This window comes from Vipera ursinii (assembly GCF_947247035.1).
Source record: "Vipera ursinii genome assembly, chromosome: 10".
In the NCBI taxonomy this organism is placed as follows: domain Eukaryota; kingdom Metazoa; phylum Chordata; class Lepidosauria; order Squamata; family Viperidae; genus Vipera; species Vipera ursinii.
This window is the reverse complement of record NC_139520.1, coordinates 12,101,895-12,120,723: the sequence shown is the minus strand read 5'-3', so window position 1 is coordinate 12,120,723 and position 18,829 is coordinate 12,101,895. Positions and strand designations below refer to the sequence as shown.

The 18,829-nt window shown below is 38.6% G+C and overlaps 1 protein-coding gene across 1 annotated transcript in view; it reads left to right on the top strand.

Moving 5' to 3' along the window:
* The window catches only part of CDH11 (cadherin 11), a 116,277-nt gene extending 99,351 nt beyond the window's left edge, over positions 1–16,926 (top strand). The window contains exons 10-13 of the mRNA XM_083370509.1: positions 2,226–2,347; positions 3,048–3,165; positions 13,433–13,684; positions 15,663–16,926. Of these exons, the coding sequence (XP_083226635.1) occupies positions 2,226–2,347; positions 3,048–3,165; positions 13,433–13,684; positions 15,663–16,159 (989 nt within the window). The 3' untranslated portion in view covers positions 16,160–16,926. The remainder of the gene's footprint in view (positions 1–2,225; positions 2,348–3,047; positions 3,166–13,432; positions 13,685–15,662) is intronic.
* The last annotated feature ends 1,903 nt before the right edge of the window (positions 16,927–18,829 follow it).

The window sequence follows — 18,829 nt, the reverse complement described above, 5'->3', positions numbered from 1 at the left end:
TGTCCCAGCCTCTGCCAACCTAGCAGTTCGAAAGCACGTAAAAATGCAAGTAGAAAAATAGGGACCACTACGGTGGGGAGGTAACAGCGTTCTGTGCGCCTTTGGTGTCTAGTCATGCTGGCCACATGACCACGGAGACGTCCTCGGACAAGCGCTGGCTGTTCGGCTTTGAAACGGAGATGAGCACCGGCCCCTAGAGTTGGAAACGACTAGCACGCATGTGCGGGGGAACCTTTACCTTTACCTTTAAACTCCTATAATGCTTAACCTCACGCAGATATATACAGGCATGCATGGATGCCTCCATCAAGGCCACTCAAACTAATCTTAGATGGGGGGATCATGCGTTTCAAAAACCGAAGCAATTTAAAAGAAAGTCATCCATTGTTTTCTATTAAGCCCATGCTTGATCAATATATTGCTCAATAACTCATTGCCACAAATTCATCTGGATTTCCACCGACCCAAGAGGAACAAAGAGGTAATTTTGGATAAAGCAACCTGAGCACGCATTGTTGACTGCTTGATAGAGCAGCCACTTAATCTTTTTATCCTGTAGCCGATCAATTTCTAGTTTTCGTTGAGGCAGGGAGAATAACGCTATGCTGATCATCAATCTATCCATCTCCAGTCAGCCAAAATGCACATCAAGTTATCCAATTCGTTAGTGTTCAGTTTCAACTGCACAATTGTAGGCTTTCTCAGGAACTGGAAGTTGTGTAACCAGAGATCCAGGATATAGGTATCTGATGCAAACATTTATTGTAAAAACCGCTATATGCAAGGCATTAAGAAAGAATGCAGGCAGCCCTCCAGCATAAAGAGGACACTTGATTCATAGCTGAAGTCAGTGCTTAATCTTTGTACCTTTTGCTTCTGACCACAAAGTACAATGGGATTGAGGGTTTCTATTTTTGAGTGGCAGAAAGAGCTTCTACCTCTCCCTTGTCATGGTGATAGAGTAGACTGATTTCATGCTGCTTTGTTTCTGACCTTGCCAAACTAGAAAGCATGCCAATCCTAAAATATTAATGAGCAGAGCTTTAAAAAAATTATCCAATTGACATGGTTTATTAGTGAGAGGGTCTGATGATGTGAACTCATTAATTCTGATAACATTTTACTAATCTTCTACTAATACCTAGAAAGTCGCAGGTCATGTTTATACTATATAGATGTACCAAATAATCTATCTCAGTGGTGGTGAACCTATGGCACAAGTGCCAGGGGCGGCACTCAGAGCCCTCACTGTGGGCACTCACACTGTCGCTGCAGCCCCACCTCCCCCCATGGCCCCCTCCTCACCAGCAGCCCCCCCAGAGGAGAGTTGCTTCTGAGCACAGCCAGAGCGGAGCAGCGCAGCCAAGGACATGGAAGCTGGCAAGCAAGGACAAGACTCCACCCTGGTGCCCCGTTGTGTGCAGATGATGCTGCGGGGCACGGGCATTGGGCATGGCCGCCATGGTGCTGCTGGGCCACCTGGATAATCTGTGGTGGTCTGTGGAAGCAGTGGGTGGCCCTGTGGGTGGGCGGGGCTAGGCTGGGGGTGGAGCGGGGGCAGAGAGGGTGGGATGGGGTGGAGCGGGAGTGGAGAGGGGGCAGTTGGGAGCAGTTTTGGGGCACTCGGTCTCTAAAAGGAAAGGTTCGCCATCACTGATCTGTTGGGCAGTTGACCCTGTCAGTGCATGAACTCTTCACTCCTCCCCTCGCCTCTCTCCTCTCCCCCAGTTCCTGTTTTGTTTTGCTTTCGGCAGAAAGGGAGGCATTCATTTTGTTTTTGCCATAGGTGCAAAAAACCCAAACATCCACATAGTTTGCAGGATGTTTCCTTTTAATGAGCCTTTCTGGGAGTTTTTCCTCTACCACTGAGAAGAGAGTCTAATCACTTACTATCAGCTGAAATCAATCATTTGAGCAATATGGTTAACTAGCAGAGATATCATAGTCCCAAACAGACCCAGGGTTGGGTGTTTCCCCCCCCCCTTTCTGGTTTTGTGTACGCCATGCTAATCCACACATTCAGTTAAGAGTGTCATGTGAACAAAGTCATGGACAATCTGGGTATCCGAGTTATTGCTCCGTGAAGATTACAAAACAACGTTGAGTAGGTCGAAGGCTGGGGAGGGGTCTACAATGAGACATTTGAAGTAGAAAAAAAAAACAAAATCGGACCGACAACTTTGTGCTGTGTGCTATTATGTTTTCCTTCTCAATAACTATTGCAGATAATCGGCACCAAGAAGCCAAAGTTCCAGTAGCAATTAAAGTTCTTGACCTAAACGATAATATCCCCAAGTTTAAGGAGCCCTATGAAGCTTTTCTATGTGAAAAACCCCAGACGAATAAGGTAAGCTTGTCCACATTCTCTTTTCTTCCTCAAGATTGACCATTTTGGTTTCTCTGGGCAGCCCGTACAAAAAAGGAGAAGCAGGAAAAGCAGGCCAGGATTTCTGCTGGCTTTAAATAAATAAATGTAATAATGAGCATCTCTACTAAATCTGTCTAACTGGTTGGTAGTAGCAGTGGGAAGACTATTCTTACTATCGTTACTACAGGTAATCCCTTACAACGGTTCATTTAGGTTTGAAGTTACAATGGCACTGAAAAAAGTGACTTATGACTGTTTTTCAACCGTTGCAGCATCCCCAGGGTCACATGATCAAAATCCAGATGTTTGGCAACTGACTCATATTTATGATGGTTGCAGTGCCCCAGGGTCATGTGGTCAGTTTTTGCGACCTTCTGACAAGCAAAGTCAATGGGGAAGCTTTTGAATTAAGACTGCGTTACTAACTTAACAACCATAGTAATGTGTCAATTAGCAACAGAAATTTTGGGCTCAATTGTGGCTGTAAGTCGAGGACTGCGGGTACTGAACTTCTCTGAAACCCTATTGTTACTGCCTTCTTATCCTAAAACATGAGTGATTTAGAAGGTGCTTTGATTGAAAGTTTATTCTACATAGCAGATCCCAACATGGAAAGTCTAAAAGTTGAGGCAGGGAGAGGAGATTTCAAATGCATACTGATAAGTGCCTTTCTTTCCAGCCACTAATTACAATTTTCGCAGAGGACAAAGACGATACAGCCAATGGGCCAAGATTCATCTTCCATTTGCCACCTGAAATGATGCAGAAGCCCAATTTTACTCTCAGAGATAACCGAGGTTTGTACTTATATTCATTATAGAGGATGGGAGGAAACTAATTATCCTTGCAGTAGGTTTTTTTCCCCTCATTAGCCATGACTGATTTTCTTCAGCAGTGACTTAAACGTGGGGAGTGAGCTTCACAAAAATGCATAGAATGCGGTAAAATGCAACTAAAAACCTAAAAAATTGCTCTGGTGTTTTGTTTTGTTTTTTTTCACTAGAAGAATTCTTCTTGATAATTTCAACCGGGAGTTGAAAACCACATATCTTAAACTTGCCAAGGTTGAGAAATACTAATGTTGTTGTTGTTGTTAGTTGCGAAGTCGTGTCCGACCCATCGCGACCCTATGGACAACGTTCCTCCAGGCCTTCCTGTTCTCCGCCATCTTCTGGAGTCCATTTAAGGTCACACCTCCTGCTTCAGTGACTCCATCCAGCCACCTCATTCTCTGTCGTCCCCTTCTTCTCTTGCCCTCAATCTTTCCCAGCATGAGGCTCTTCACCAGTGAGTCCTTCCTTCTCATTAGGTGGCCAAAGGATTTGAGTTTCAGCTTCAGGATCTGGCCTTCTAAAGAGCAGTCAGGGTTGATCTCCTCTAGGACTGACCAGTTGAAATACTAATAAAGGAGAATATTTGTAGCTCAGGATCAAAATGAGAGGTCCTTGGTGCAAGAGTTTTTTTTCCCCCCTTGCAGATGTTTCATTATCCAAACTAGGTAAAATTAGTGCTAGTGATGTTATCTGTTACTGATGATGTTACCTAGTTTGGGTAATGAAACATCTGCAAGAAAACAACTGACTTCAGAGAGCACCAAGGACCCCCTTGTTGAGAAACACTGCTCTAAATAAATGAGAGGGCAAAACACAACCAGGCTTTCGGAATTCTCTTACTCTTGTATATCAAACACCTACAGTTCCAATCTCATTTGTGTGGCCTTTTTCTGACTTGCCCTTCTTCAAATGACAAGAAATTGTCACACCTATTTTCCCTTTCCCTTATTGACAACCCAATATGAAAGATACCAACAAATCAAAAGATTCTGCTCTTTGAAATTTATAGCTGATGAAGATTGGACATGGCAAGTTGTTGGATGTTTCAAATCGTACAGCTTTTTTTTTAAAAAACAACAACGGAATGGTACATGTTAAAATGTTCTCACTAAGCTTTGCAAATCTACCCCCTACTTCATACAGATTTCATGTAGTTATTAAGAAGACTGATAGTGACAAAACACTAGAGCAATTATTATGATCTTTAGTGGCATTTTATGCATTTTTTCAAAGCTCTCTGAGCTGTTTTTCACAGTTTCACTGTTGCCCAGGCTTAAACGAAATGATTGTAGGAAGGGTTATAGACAGGGGAATGTATGGATGATGGATGGATGGGATAGAGACACAGAGAGAGATGAGAGATGATAGATCAGGGGTGTCAAACTCAATTTCATTGAGGGCCGCATCAGCATTACGGTTGCCCTCAGGGGGCCAGGTGGGTGTGGCCAGGGTGGGCGTGGCCTACTGGGTGGGCGTGGCTAGAGTGCGTATTGCCTACTGGGTGGGCATGGCCAGCTCTACATCGTTGGCATCAGGGGTGCCTATGGGGGCCTGGGCAGGAGTGGGACAGATCTGAGGGTCTCTGGCAGAAGGAGGGTCTCTGGGCCAGGGCCAAGGCAGTGGGGGCCGTTCCCTCACTGTTTCCAGGATGGCTTCGCGGGCCACATAAAACCACTTCGCGGGCCAGATCCGGCCCCCAGGCCTTGTGTTTGACATGTCTGTGATAGATAGATAGATAGATAGATAGATAGATAGATAGATAGATAGATAGATAGATAGATGGAAAAATAGAGAGAGAGAGATGACAGAGAGATAGACAAACAGACAGATGATAGATTCACTTTACTGCAAATGTACTTTAGGAGTTTTATAAAAGAACTATTGGATACAGTTTTGCTAGGGTGCTAAGATAATCAGTCAAAAACTAGAAATAGAACTCTTCCCCCCTTCCCAATTTATCTTAAATCATTGTTTCCCTTCATAAATGGAAACACATTTGAAATGGAGGAATATTTCATCACAGTACTCTACAGTTCACACAATCCTATACACGCCAAGTCAAAATAGGTTCCACTTGATTCAGTGTGGCTCTCTCCCAAATTTGTGGTTATAGCCTCGCAGCTGAGGAACTGTTGATCCCCCAAAATGTAAAAGCTAAAATACAAAAGTAATATTTTTTCATTAAGCCAGAGCTCAATGGTGCATTACTTGGCTGTTTTTCAAATGTTTGTACCAGCTAGCTTCCAAATACATTTTTCCCCTCAAAGCATCCCCCTTACAGATCATGGATAGCGATAGACGTCACCCTCCTACCCACAGCATTCCTAGAGGCCCTGTGGATTATAAAATTTATTCCAGAGCTTCCCCAATCCATTACAGAAACAATGGTTCTATTTCACCCAAAATTATTCTACTTAAAGTTATTACTGCCATTTGGGAATGTCAGGTATGTTCTTGATTGTTCATATTGGATTGATATCATATACACCCTGTTGACACTAGATAGGCACTTAGGCTAAAAGTATAGCAACGAACAATTGCTGCATTGATCCAGCAGTATTTGTTCTGCAACTTTAGAAGAGTTTGCGGTTTGAAGGCAAAAATTAGAAACACATGGTGAATGTTACGTTACCATTTGACTCAAAATAAGTTTTTTTAAAAGCCTTTTAACGTGTTCCGCCCTCATTAAACATGAAACCTCAGTCTTTTTACTTGATTTAATGTTTGGAAAAATACTTTATAGTAAACTTTCAATTCACTTCAAATATTGTTGGGAAATGTTAGAGAAGCCATCTTTCAAATCAGATATCTATTATGCAAATGCAATGATCTAAATCTAACACAATCCAAAACTGAGCAACTAAGACAAAGACAATTTTAATGTAAAATTCTGATTTTTCCACTATGAAAAATCATAGTATTAGTAGGATATCAGAGATCTAATCAATGCATATACACAATATCAAGTAGGAGAACTGCACAATCCATAAGCTTAGCAGTATATATGTGTGTGTGTGTGTGTGTATGTATGTATGTATGTATATGTACATGTACATGTACATGTGTGTATATATATGTGTGTATATATATATGTATATATATATATGTGTGTGTGTGTGTGTGTGTGTATATATATGTATGTATGTATGTATGTATGTATGTATAAAAAGGGACGCGGTGGCTCAGTGGGTTAGGACGCTGAGCTTGTCGATCGGAAGGTCGGCAGTTTGGCGGGTCGAATCCCAAGTGCCGCGTAACAGAGTGAGCGCCTGTTACTCGTCCCAGCTTCTGCCAACCTAGCAGTTCGAAAGCACGTAAAAATGCAAGTAGAAAAATAGGGACCACTACGGTGGGAAGGTAACAGGGTTCCGTGCGCCTTTGGCGTCTAGTCATGCCAGCCACATGACCACGGAGATGTCCTCGGACAAGCGCTGGCTCTTCGGCTTTGAAACGGAGATGAGCACCGGCCCCTAGAGTCGGAAACGACTAGCACGTATGTGCGGGGGAAACTTTACCTTTACTTTATATATGTATATATATGTATATGTATGTGTGTGTGTGTATGTGTGTGTGTGTGTATGTGTGTGTGTGTATTTCAATGAATGGGTTGTGCAATTCTCAGTTCATAATTAGTTCAATAAACTCTTCAAACCAAAGGAAATTTCCTAATCAGACAGAATCCCTGAACTGTATCAGAAGATTCTTTTTTTTAGCAAGCAAATCCACCCTATTCAATACTTTCAATCAAAGTTTCTATTGGTTTGGATTTCTGAATTGATTTAAATCATCATATTAACCAACTGAATCAAACGGATGTCCCTAATTTGTCAGAAGCAATCTGAACACTCTTCCTGGTGAGTTGCCACAGGAGGATGTTTCACACTGAACCAGATAAATAACTGGCCAACCTCTTCAGAGATCAAATGTTTAAAATTAAAGAATTTCACCTTCAGCTATCAATAGCTTCAGATTAAACAGCCAAGCCCACCCCATTTGCCAATTAGGAAATTGCAAATAGTACATATAAGAGAGGGGTAGCTTAGATAAAGCTTATCTTCTGATTGTCTCAAAGGTGCTTTTTCCCCCCAAAAGGCAGATAGATAGATGATAGATAGATAGATAGATAGATAGATAGGTAGATAGATATTTTTATGCTTTTAAAAAAGTCAGTTGCAAATGCTACTTTCAAATGCCTTCTGATTTTGTGCTACCAAAGACAAATAACACAGTTTTTCTCATATAATGAAAACATGAGTAATTTACCTACCAGAATTTTCTTTGAGGAAAAAACCTCCAGGAATTCATAAGAAAAAAAAGTAGGTTAGCTCCTTATGTTGATATGTTGCCAGGCAACCTAAATTATTTAGCAGCACAGTTCATAGAAACCATAGAGCTGGAGGCTTTTTTAAGCTAGAAGGCTATCTACTCTAATGTTTTGCCACACAGAAGGAATTCCAGAGCTAAAGTATTTCTATAACGATATTTACGTATAGTATGACTATCTAGTCTCTGTTTGAGGATAGTTTTTTAAATATATTCTCTTAACTGAACATTTTGGGGACAGATAGATATATAGGTATAGATGATACAGATGTAGGGTAGATATAATGAAAGACAAAAAGATAGTGAAGGAATAAAATTAAATGTGTAAATGTGGGATTTGCAAATATGTTAAAATTATAATTTTCCAATATTACCAGACATGCTAGAAATGCTGGCAGATTTTCACTAAAGGAAACCCTAACATCTTTCTAATTTGTTTCACTGCTTACCCGCTAATGGTCCAATGGTATCTATCACTTTTGTAACAAGCCATTAAACTTTTTTACTTTTTCATTAATTGTTTGGAAGATAATTCCAATCAATGGAAGATAATTAATGACAGAGTCATTGTAACATCTAGCTGCCTGATTTATTTTAAATTTTTGGAAGTGAAGATCAATACAACACCTTGACTATCGTGAATCTAGAACTTCTGTATTCTATCTGCAGGTTATATCTAAGAATTGGTTATAGGAAGTCACATGCAAATAGAGCTGAGTTCAAATAGTCTTTGAAAAATTTCTACCAGATTTCTGGACAAAAAAACCCCCACCTTTTAAAATTTTATTTAATTACCTTTTAATTAAGGGAAAGGAGAAGATTTACAACAATTTCTCAATGGTTAGATTACTCCTTATTACGCTACTGAAAAGTTCCCAGGGAGTTGTGGGAAGTGTAGAAGTCAGGAAGACTGGAGATTATTATTATAGTGATAAATTTGACATTCCCTCACATTTCTTGACCATCAGTTAAGTAAATAATTGCCCTAATGTTATTCCCATAACATTTTCTGAAATTATCTTCTTTGAAAGACATTTCTATGCTAAATTCTCTTTTATTAACCTTGCTGCCTACCTGTTCAAATAGAACTGTTAATCCTCAGAAGAAATCAGTAATGACTGCTCCTTAACAGGATTAAATCATTGTGTGAATCAGACCTTAAATTTAATCAAGCTGCCTTCTTTTGTGACTTAAAAAAATGAGGTATATATTCAAAGGCTACTGAAACTCTTGTTTTTCTGACCTTCAAATTTTTTGCTACTTTTCTGCTTTCTGCATGACTGCCATCAGTAATATTAGATCTGGTCCGAAAGAATTGCATTTCTCCTCTAGTTTAGCACCTAGTAAATATAACTATTTACAATGACCTTTCCTTGGTTCACCCTATCTTCTTCCATCCAAAACACACACACACACACACACACACACACATTTCAGTGACAATAAAGCAACAAAAAGCAGCTTTCTAGATTGTTCAGCGGAAAACTAAAGGTAAGGAAATAAAGTTTTTCAGATCTAAAGCACAATAAATAGATAAGAATAAATAGAAATAACAGCGACCAATATACAAAGAAAACTTTAAGTCTTTTTTTCAAATTTTCAATTATATGAAATGAGTATTTTCTTTGTTTTCTCAGTGGTGGGATTCAGCCAGTTCGCACCAGTTCGGCAGAACCGGTAACTAATTTTTTATTGCCCAGGCCCAGAATGGACTTTTGGAAGCGGCATCCGCACAGAGAACCAGTTGTTCCCATATTTGAATCCCACCACTGATTCTGAATCAATTCAATCCAATTGCTGCAGAATTTTGAGGGTTCAAGAATGATAAAACAGTGGTAAATTGTTGATTGAATTTGGAAATACACATTAGAATTTAATGTTTGATATCAAAAAACCTGAAGTTAAGCAGAGGGAGGGAGGGAAATCTGAAAATGTGTCTTAGCATAATTGATCATCTTGTCCTGTTAAAATAATGGATTTTTGTTTTTGAAAATAACAATAGAAGAACTAAAATGCGGAACAAGATCCTCCAAGTACAGCGGTACCTTGGTACTCAACCATTTGAAACTCATGTAATTTGATAGTCAACACATTTTGACATGAAAATGTTGTTCCGTCATTTAGCGTTTGTTGGGTACTCAACACACAAGCTGGAACTTGTTGTTGTTGGCTGCCTTGTGATTCACTACATTATTCCTTATGGGGAAAAACTGTTTGGTACTCATCATTTTTCTGACTTACCGCACCTCCCAGAACTAATCAATGATGAGAGCCGAGGAACCACTGTATCAGTAGAATAGCCCTTCATGAAACAATATATTCAAGCTTTTGTTGAATAGCTCAGCTTAGGCATGGGCACATCCAAAAAAAAATGACAGGAAGAAAAAGAGAAGATACAAACATCCACCAGGTGGTCTATAAAAAGCTGCTATGCAGACATCTCTGTGGAAGTGATTTTCCCTGACCTGATAGTTCAGTGGTTCGGATAACAAGCTGATTATGCATCAGCCATTTTCATTTTTTAGTTAATCCTGGGATATCTGTCACTCCCAATCATACATCAAGCTTCCAGTTTTATTTACCAAAACACTATGTGTGGTAACAGTTATACATTGCTTCCATCACTCTCGTGCTACTATAATGCAAACACTTTCTCCATGCCCTTTCCAGGGAGGTACTTCTTTGTTTTAAAGTAAGAAAAGAAATGACATTAAAAAAAAATATTTATCCAGGATTTCAGGGTGTAAGGTCTCTTGCTTGAGCAAAATACCAGCGTATTTCTCCAGAATGATATAGGATCTCCTGCTTTATCAGAGTACTTGAAAACCTGCAGAAGATCTCTGTTATTCTGTATCCTATTCTGTATAAATCAAATCACTGATAATGCAGACACCTAGTTGACATAGAAGCCAGTGCATACGTAACTACATGTGATGTTTTTTTTTATTCTGCAGACAGTTGGACCTGCAGGAGGAAAATCATTTAAATAAAGTCAGCAGGTGCTGAGATTTCATTGCAGTAACACCTAGGCCAGGGGTACCCAACCCCGGTCCATGGACCAGTACTGGGCTGCAGTATGCCAGCACAAACAAGCAAAGCCCCATCCGTGGAATGCAGGCAGCACACAAAACCACGCAACCATGCCCCCCTGTCCCTGATGCCCCAAAGGTTGGGGACCTTTGACCTAGGCTCCTTTATTGAACTGCCCATAGCCCTTAGTCTGAATGCAAAAACTCTACATGAGTGACCAGTTCAGATCTCTATCGCTTTCCTGCCTGCTGCATGGAAGAAAAAGAGAAGTTACCATCTGAAGTTTAGACTAGGAATGGGGTGTGTGTGAGAATGACGTAACATGTGTATCCAATTTTTGATGCTAGCCAGTTGCTTTCCAATGTCCTTGTGCAGATTGTTCCACAGGGGAATTTGGTCCTCAGTGGTTACCTGCTTTGTTGTAAGCAAATCTCTTGTTGTGTAAGGTAGCTACTTTGGATCCAGGAAACTCCACTGGTACAAGGTTGCAGCTGGTTGAGGAAGTGATTAGTCCCTCCTGTGCTTCAGAGCTTAAAGTACTTTGCAAGACAGACCACAAAGTGCCAATTATATTTACCTAGAAGTAGCTCCTACCGAGCTCCATGGGACTTCCAGATAAATGTATTTAGGATTATAGCCTTCTGTTACTTTAATGACAGCTTGCTCCAAAAGTGGTCAGTTTAACACACACACACACACAGAGAGACACATAGTCTTAGCATAATCCTTTCAGACAGAGAACATGAACATATTTAATACTAGCCCGATACTGTAAAATTATCACATCTGATTATAAGGGCAGACCCGGGATAGAAAAATATACAGTAGGGTTTGGCTTGCTCACCCGGTTTTAAAACTGTAAGTAAAGTCATAGGAAATGATAGCATTAGAAATTTCTGCACTGAGCTAAATTTAGTTTCTGGCCTGGCTTTTTTGGAGGTCTGCCTGGTGACATTATGTCTGAATATCTGCCTTTTTTTCATGTGCTTAAACAGCAAAATATCTGCCAAAAACAATACCCAGGAAATATAGTGGAAGAAAATGTTGGCAACTAAATTTATTTAGCTTTTTAGTTCCATTGAGAATGAGCACATAAGCCTTTATCATTTTTTTCTTTTACTACTTCTCACACAGCAAAGTCTTATTTGAGGTATGCTTCACTTTTGGCACAAAGATGGCTCTACCGATGGTGTTTTCTTGGCCATAGTATGGGAGTTATTTGTTACAACCATCTTCCAGTTTTTCTTTCCCTTTTTGCAACTTCCACGCTAGTCTGTTCCAAATTACGGCACTATCTGAATATATCCAACTGAATAAACAAAGCAAATGTATAAAATAACACTCAGCGTATGAAATGAATGGACTGATTCTTTAAAAAAAATCTTGCTACAATTTAAAGACTTCAGGCTTCCAAATTCAATAGAAACCTAATATAATAAGCATCAACACAAAGAAAACTAGAAGACATAAAGCACACAATGCTAAAGAGGTGTCATGTCCCAAATACCCTCCAGAAGAACTCAGTCTCCAATAACTTTTAAAAGTGGATCAAGAGTGAAGCTGATTTATTATTATTATTATTATTATTATTATTATTATTATTATTATTATTATTATTATTAATTTAATTTGTATACCGCCCTTCTCCCGAAGGACTCAGGGCGGTGAACAGGGCAATACATAAAAAACAAGATACAAAAATTAAAAATTATTAAAAAGTAATTCAACAGTGCCCATAATAAATTAATACAGATTAAAAATTAAAATCCGTTTATAAAATCCCACCCCGTCCCATCAGGCCAGGCCAGCTTGTTCAAAGAGATGGGTTTTAAGATCGCGCCGGAAGGAGCGGAGATCGGGCGCCATCCAGAGCTCGACCGGAAGATGGTTCCATAAATCCGGTGCACCCACAGAGAACGCCCTCCCCCTGGGGGCCACCAGTCGGCATTCTTTGACCGGTGGTGTAGAACAGAGGTCTCCCAACTTGGTAACTTTGGCTGGCTGAGGGAATTGAAGTCCATAAGTCTTAAAGTTGCCAGGTTTTGACACCCTGATGTAAAGGAACACTATTTCACCCAAAAAGAATGCCTCAAATTGCCTAGAAATGCTTTACAAGTCATTTCCTTTATGGCAACCACCACGAAGAAAGCATCTTCAGATCACCTCCATTTTTTAGCAGCTTGAAATCTCACTAAATTGTTGACTTGTGTGATTTCAGGGTTTTCAAAGTATCAGAACAGAACAAGGTGTGCTAATCTTATGGAATACTGGTATTTTGTTTTTCAAATTTATTTATTTTTATTTTGGCTGATACAAAATGGACCATCCATTGTATGTTTGTGTACTACCAATAATACATGCTGAACATGTGTTAAGTAGGTATACATGGGCAAAATAAGAGTTGGGTTTGCAGGACGTAGAATTTGTCTTTCTGATCACTGCGAGTTTAAGGAAGGAATCCACATACCTAAGACAGAGAACTCTTGCTTTCTGGGTAGTTCTCAACTTACGGCTACAAATGGAACCAGAATGTTAATAAAGATATTGCTCATACTTCTGAGCGATTTTCTTGACTGGATTACCTCTCAAGATTAGAATATCACAAAGAAACTCCTTTCATTGAGGTGGTTCATTAATGGCATTTTTGTGAACCAGGACAATATGTGGATTAGCCATACCTTCAGACAAGGTATATTCTTTCCAATAGTACCTTCAATTCTTAAATGACATATTTAAGAATATGTTATTCTGAGAAGAATATTTGTGCTGGGGAGGAAGGGACAAACCAGTTGACTAAGTGTGTGAAGGCAGAGAATTCCTTCCCCCCCCGAAACGCTTTAATATTGAAAGGCAAATTCTATTCTTTTATCTAAAACAGATAACTCTGCAAGCGTTTATGCAAAACGCACAAGCTTCAGCCGACAAGTGCAAGATTCCTATATTTTGCATATTGTGATAAGTGACGGTGGGAACCCTCCTCAAAGCAGCACCAACATGCTTCCTATTCGAGTTTGCAGTTGTGATGGGAATGGTGGTGTGATCTCTTGCAATCAAGAAGCCTACATCCTCAATGCTGGATTAAGCACTGGAGCTTTAATAGCGATCCTTGCTTGCATTGTGATATTGTTAGGTAAGGCTATTTTAAGTTCTTCCTCTCCCTCCCAAACACTTTACCTAATCTATTCTCCCCTCTTTTAAGTATGATCCAAGAATGAAAGCAATGTTCTAAGACTCCTTTATTTCATTGGGTGGAGCTAAGAGCCTCCCAAACTAGAGGCAGCACGGAACAGGATCATTATCCCACACCAGTGGGTCTCCAAACCTGGTATCTTTAAGACTTATGGACTTCAATTCCCAGAATTCCTCAACCATCCATATTGGCTGGGTAATGCTGGGAATTGAAGTCCACAAGTCTTAAAGTTGCCAAGTTTGAAGGCTCCTATCCTATACCATCCCAAATGACATCCAAATTCTCTCTCAGTCAACACCTTCCTTTTGAAGAAAGAAATTCTAAAATACAAATTGTAATTTATTCTAGGTTACAGCCCTGGTATCTAATATTGTGTCAGTTAATTTAGAAAAAAAACCAGAGCAGTGAAAATCACCCTTTTTTTCCCTGAAACCCCCAAAGTGGGTTTTCCTGTCTCAACTAAACAAGTAAATGTTGGATTAATGAGACATGAGTTGAGATTCTTTTTTGCTATTGTTGAAGATGCTTTAGATATCCTTTAAGTATTTTGTGGAAGCTGTTTCATGTGTGCATCTTCATGACCACCACTCTTTTCTGCCACTTTCATACAAAGGGCCCATTGTAGCGGGGTATCACACTACAGTATTCAGCAGTTTAAGGTATTGTGCTATTCTTTCTAATATCCAAATAGAAACTCTATAGAGTTACAGTTTTTAGACTAGATAAGAAAAGGAGAATTGTTTGATTGGAACTGCATTTTCCTCTTTTAAAGCATACATTTACAGATAAAACTTGAGACACTGCCCTGTTTTTAAAATGTTGCTAAGATACAGTGGAAAATTTAGGCAGGATATTTTTCCTCAAATACTGCTTCTGGTAGGACTTAGAAATGCCTGTTTTTCATGGGTTTTTGGCTTGAACTACTTAAATTTATGTTGTATAATGTGTGGTAGGACATCTAAGAAATAAAGCATACCTGAACAGCTCCTGTCCTGAAGAGGAGAACAACAACAACAACAACAAAATGTATAAATCAAAGCATTGTCATCCAGGCTTCAAATAAGATTTTCTAATGGAGATCTACACTTACCTGTGGATGGAATTTTGAAAGGCTTATTGTTTCCCTTCTTGCATCAAGTTGTTAGATTTCAGAACCTCACAACCGTTCACTGAGGTTCTGGAAAAAGAGATTTGAGACCTCTAACCTTTCACCTTATGATCAGCTTAGTCCTGCTACTACAGATAGGTTTGCTCATTATATTAAGCCATGGTTGGTTTGTTCAAGCATGATTTATCGAATAGAATACAACTTGGTAGTTGTGAACGATCAAGCACATTGTGGCTTAGCATGATGTAGAAATCCAACCTGAAATAATATATGACTTTTCTCAGCGACAAACTGGAATTCCATTTTTTTAAAAAAAAAAAATCTTGAAACTATCAGGCGCAGATGGACATGTAAAGCTGGACCCTGAAATGTACTAGTCCTTCCATTTTTCCTTCACCTCCTCCATTTTCTGATTAGATGGTTTGGCACAGACCAGTTGAACAAGCAACCCTTCCCCCCAAAAAAATACTTTTGCTGTCCCACAGGAATTCAGAGCTACTCATGAAGCTAAAGCTAGACGAAAAATCTATTACCTATGGATTAATTTTGGAATGTACTGTAGCCTAAGCAGATGGATTCCAAGGACTGGCCTCTTCAGTAACTGAAGCACTTTTTTTATTCATGCAACAAAGGGTGCTAGGGGTACTTCCATAAACATGTCTTTCTCTTGTTTTTCCTTCTATTTCATTGAATTACAGAACCTTCTTATACAATTCCTCAAACCCTACACTTTCAGATAGTGAACAACTGGGACTTTTGCATGAATCATTTCTGGGTTGTTGTTGTTAAATGTTTCTCCTCTTTCCTTAGTGATCGTTGTGCTCTTTGTGACACTAAAACGACAAAAGAAAGAGCCTCTCATTGTTTTTGAAGAAGAAGATGTACGGGAGAACATCATTACTTATGATGATGAAGGTGGTGGCGAAGAAGACACCGAAGCTTTTGACATCGCTACTTTGCAAAATCCAGATGGTATCAATGGATTTATCCCTCGCAAAGACATCAAGCCAGAGTACCAGTATATGCCACGGCCCGGGCTTCGGCCAGCTCCCAACAGTGTTGATGTGGATGATTTTATTAACACGAGAATACAAGAAGCAGATAATGACCCCACGGCTCCTCCTTATGATTCCATCCAGATCTATGGCTACGAAGGGAGAGGATCAATAGCCGGTTCACTGAGCTCGTTAGAATCGGCAACCACGGATTCTGATCTAGATTATGACTATCTACAAAACTGGGGACCTCGTTTTAAGAAACTAGCAGATTTATACGGCTCCAAAGACACTTTTGAAGATGACTCTTAACAATAAAGTTCTCAATTTGGCCTTAAGAACTGTGTCTAATGTGCTAAAAAAATAATGAAAAAAAATATTCAGAAGAAATGTAAGCAGGTATTTTTTAAACAAAAAGGGAAGAAAAATTCATATTCTGCATTTAGGTTTGATGGGGAGGGGGTCCTTTGATGAAAAAAAAATGGACAGGAAATACTGTGAAGTACCTTTTCATGAAAAAAAAGAGGCTAAGATGGGAGTTGGGTCTCAACTTTGCTAGAAGAGGGAAATGATCTCTTATAAAGAATAATGATTAAAACATATTTAAGTAAAGGAAATTCTAAATGCCATCTTAGAACTGAGGGGCAGTCTTTTTATGTACTCTGAACAGTTAAATCTTTTATGTCAAAGAAGCTTCCACAAATTAGAAAAAGATAACAGTTCCGAGCTGTAATTTCGCCTTAAACTATGGACACTCCCTACGTAGTGCATTTTTAAACTTGAAACATATAATATTCAGCCAGCTTAAACACATATGATATATGTACAGGACAATGTACAATTATAATGTCTCTTGAGCATCCAACTTGTTTCTGCTGACTCTTGTAAATCTTTTTGCTTATACTTTCATCTTAATCTAATACGTGCCAGATATAAAACTCTGTCTTGTTGCAGTGGGAGAAGCCCTATTTCTATGTCATTTTTAAATGTATCTATTTGTACAATTTTAAAGTTCTTATTTTTAGTATACATACAAATATCAGTATTCTGACATGTAAGAAATGTTACATCACACTTATATTTTATGAACATTGTACTGTTGCTTTAATATGTGCTTCAATATACGAAGCAGACTTTGAAATAAAAGATTCTTTTTTACTACTTGCTCTGCTTCTTAAACATGGAAAAGGGGAATACAGTATACATATATATATATATATATATATATATATATATATATATATATATATATATATATATCTATACACACACACACACACACATACACACACACACACACACACACACACACACACACACACACACACATATATATATATATATATATATATATATATATATATATATATATATATATATATATATATATATTGTGGACTTATTTAATGTGTTAGCTAATGTTGCTAAGTAAGTTCTTGCATTTAAAGAAATACTGGCAACATCTATATTGAATTGGAAGATACTTGACAGACACTAGAAAGCTTCTTCAGTTCAATCCTACAGAGAATGCTAGATCAAAAAAAGTTTCTGCCCTTCCAGGAAAAAAAAAACCATAGAGTTTCCTTCATCTTCATCTCAATTAGGAATATCACTGAGATAACGACAAAAAGTTTATAATATAGAGGATTTCACCTCCAATAAGAGAGCAAGCGGATGAACCATTTTACTGTTGTTGATTACAGAAGCCTTATTCATTTGCTTAGGATTATTTTTTATTCTTCCTCACATAAACATAAAGGTTGCCAGAATGTCTAATTTGGATCACAAGCAGCTTTTGAGAGGGAGCATCATATCTTTCAATGCTTGCAAAATGACCAGTTGTAGGTCGAGAACTACCTATGTGTAAAGAGGCACAGCTCTTTGGGGAGAGGATGAAAAATGTTATAAATGCAATCAATGAATTGTCATTATTGTTACTTTTCTAAGGGAACAAGAAAAAGGGAAACCTTTGGAATTCCAGAGGGGGGGAAAAACCTCATTTAAATGTCTTTCAATTCAACCTGGGACCTCTCTAAATATTATTAATAATGCTTAAAATTATAATTACTAATATTATTAGTCTGCTGTCCGTGAATTTGTTTGTTTCTTTTTAACTTTTAACTAGTGTCTTCTGGAAGCAATGTTCATTGGCTGCATTATTTATAGCGAGCTCTTTTTCACCACTTAAGATACATGCTGACTACATCCAAATAATGGTCTGCCAGCTCTTATGCAAAGGATATTGCAAAATGTTCCGGGAAACCAGACATTTAACAACCAAATGAAGAAAATAAGGAGAAACATGAGAAAGCTCGGCCTGATGCTATTATTAAACAAAAGAATCAGGGACCTAAAGGCATTGCATACCAGCTGGGATGGAAAGAAATAAAATCTAAATTTGGAAAATGTGATGTATATGCAAAAGGAAGCAGAAACTATATTAAATGTCATTCTGTGGTTATGTTTCCAACATTTTGACCTAGAATACAGTAATGCATTCATTGGTTGAAATCCTACAACCTTCATAGCTAGGTTCACATACTAGATGAAGTCACAATTAGCCTATAGATAGTTGAGTAAGCCTTAACTGGCTAGGTTAAGGCTTATATCACCTTAAGCAGCAAACCTACGGTTTACCAGCCATAATGACCATGGTAGTTTGTAAAAGAAACATAACATGAAATGAAACAACTCATGCAGTGATTTAGAAACCATTTGTATGATACAAAAAGAGAGAGACATAAAAATCTTGAGATTAGGGACTTACTTTGGTAGGCATGCAAGAGACTGCACAGAATTAAAAATACACTGTTCCCAAAAACTAAAATTACATCTTTTGTTTGCACATGTATTTGGTAGAAGTTTAGTGTTTTTTAGTGTTGTCATGACAGGATAGCACTACAGCCCATAATATTTTTTTTTATAAGCTAGGAATTTTTTTTGAAAGGTTCATAAATAAGATATTTGCTTTCACTTATAAAC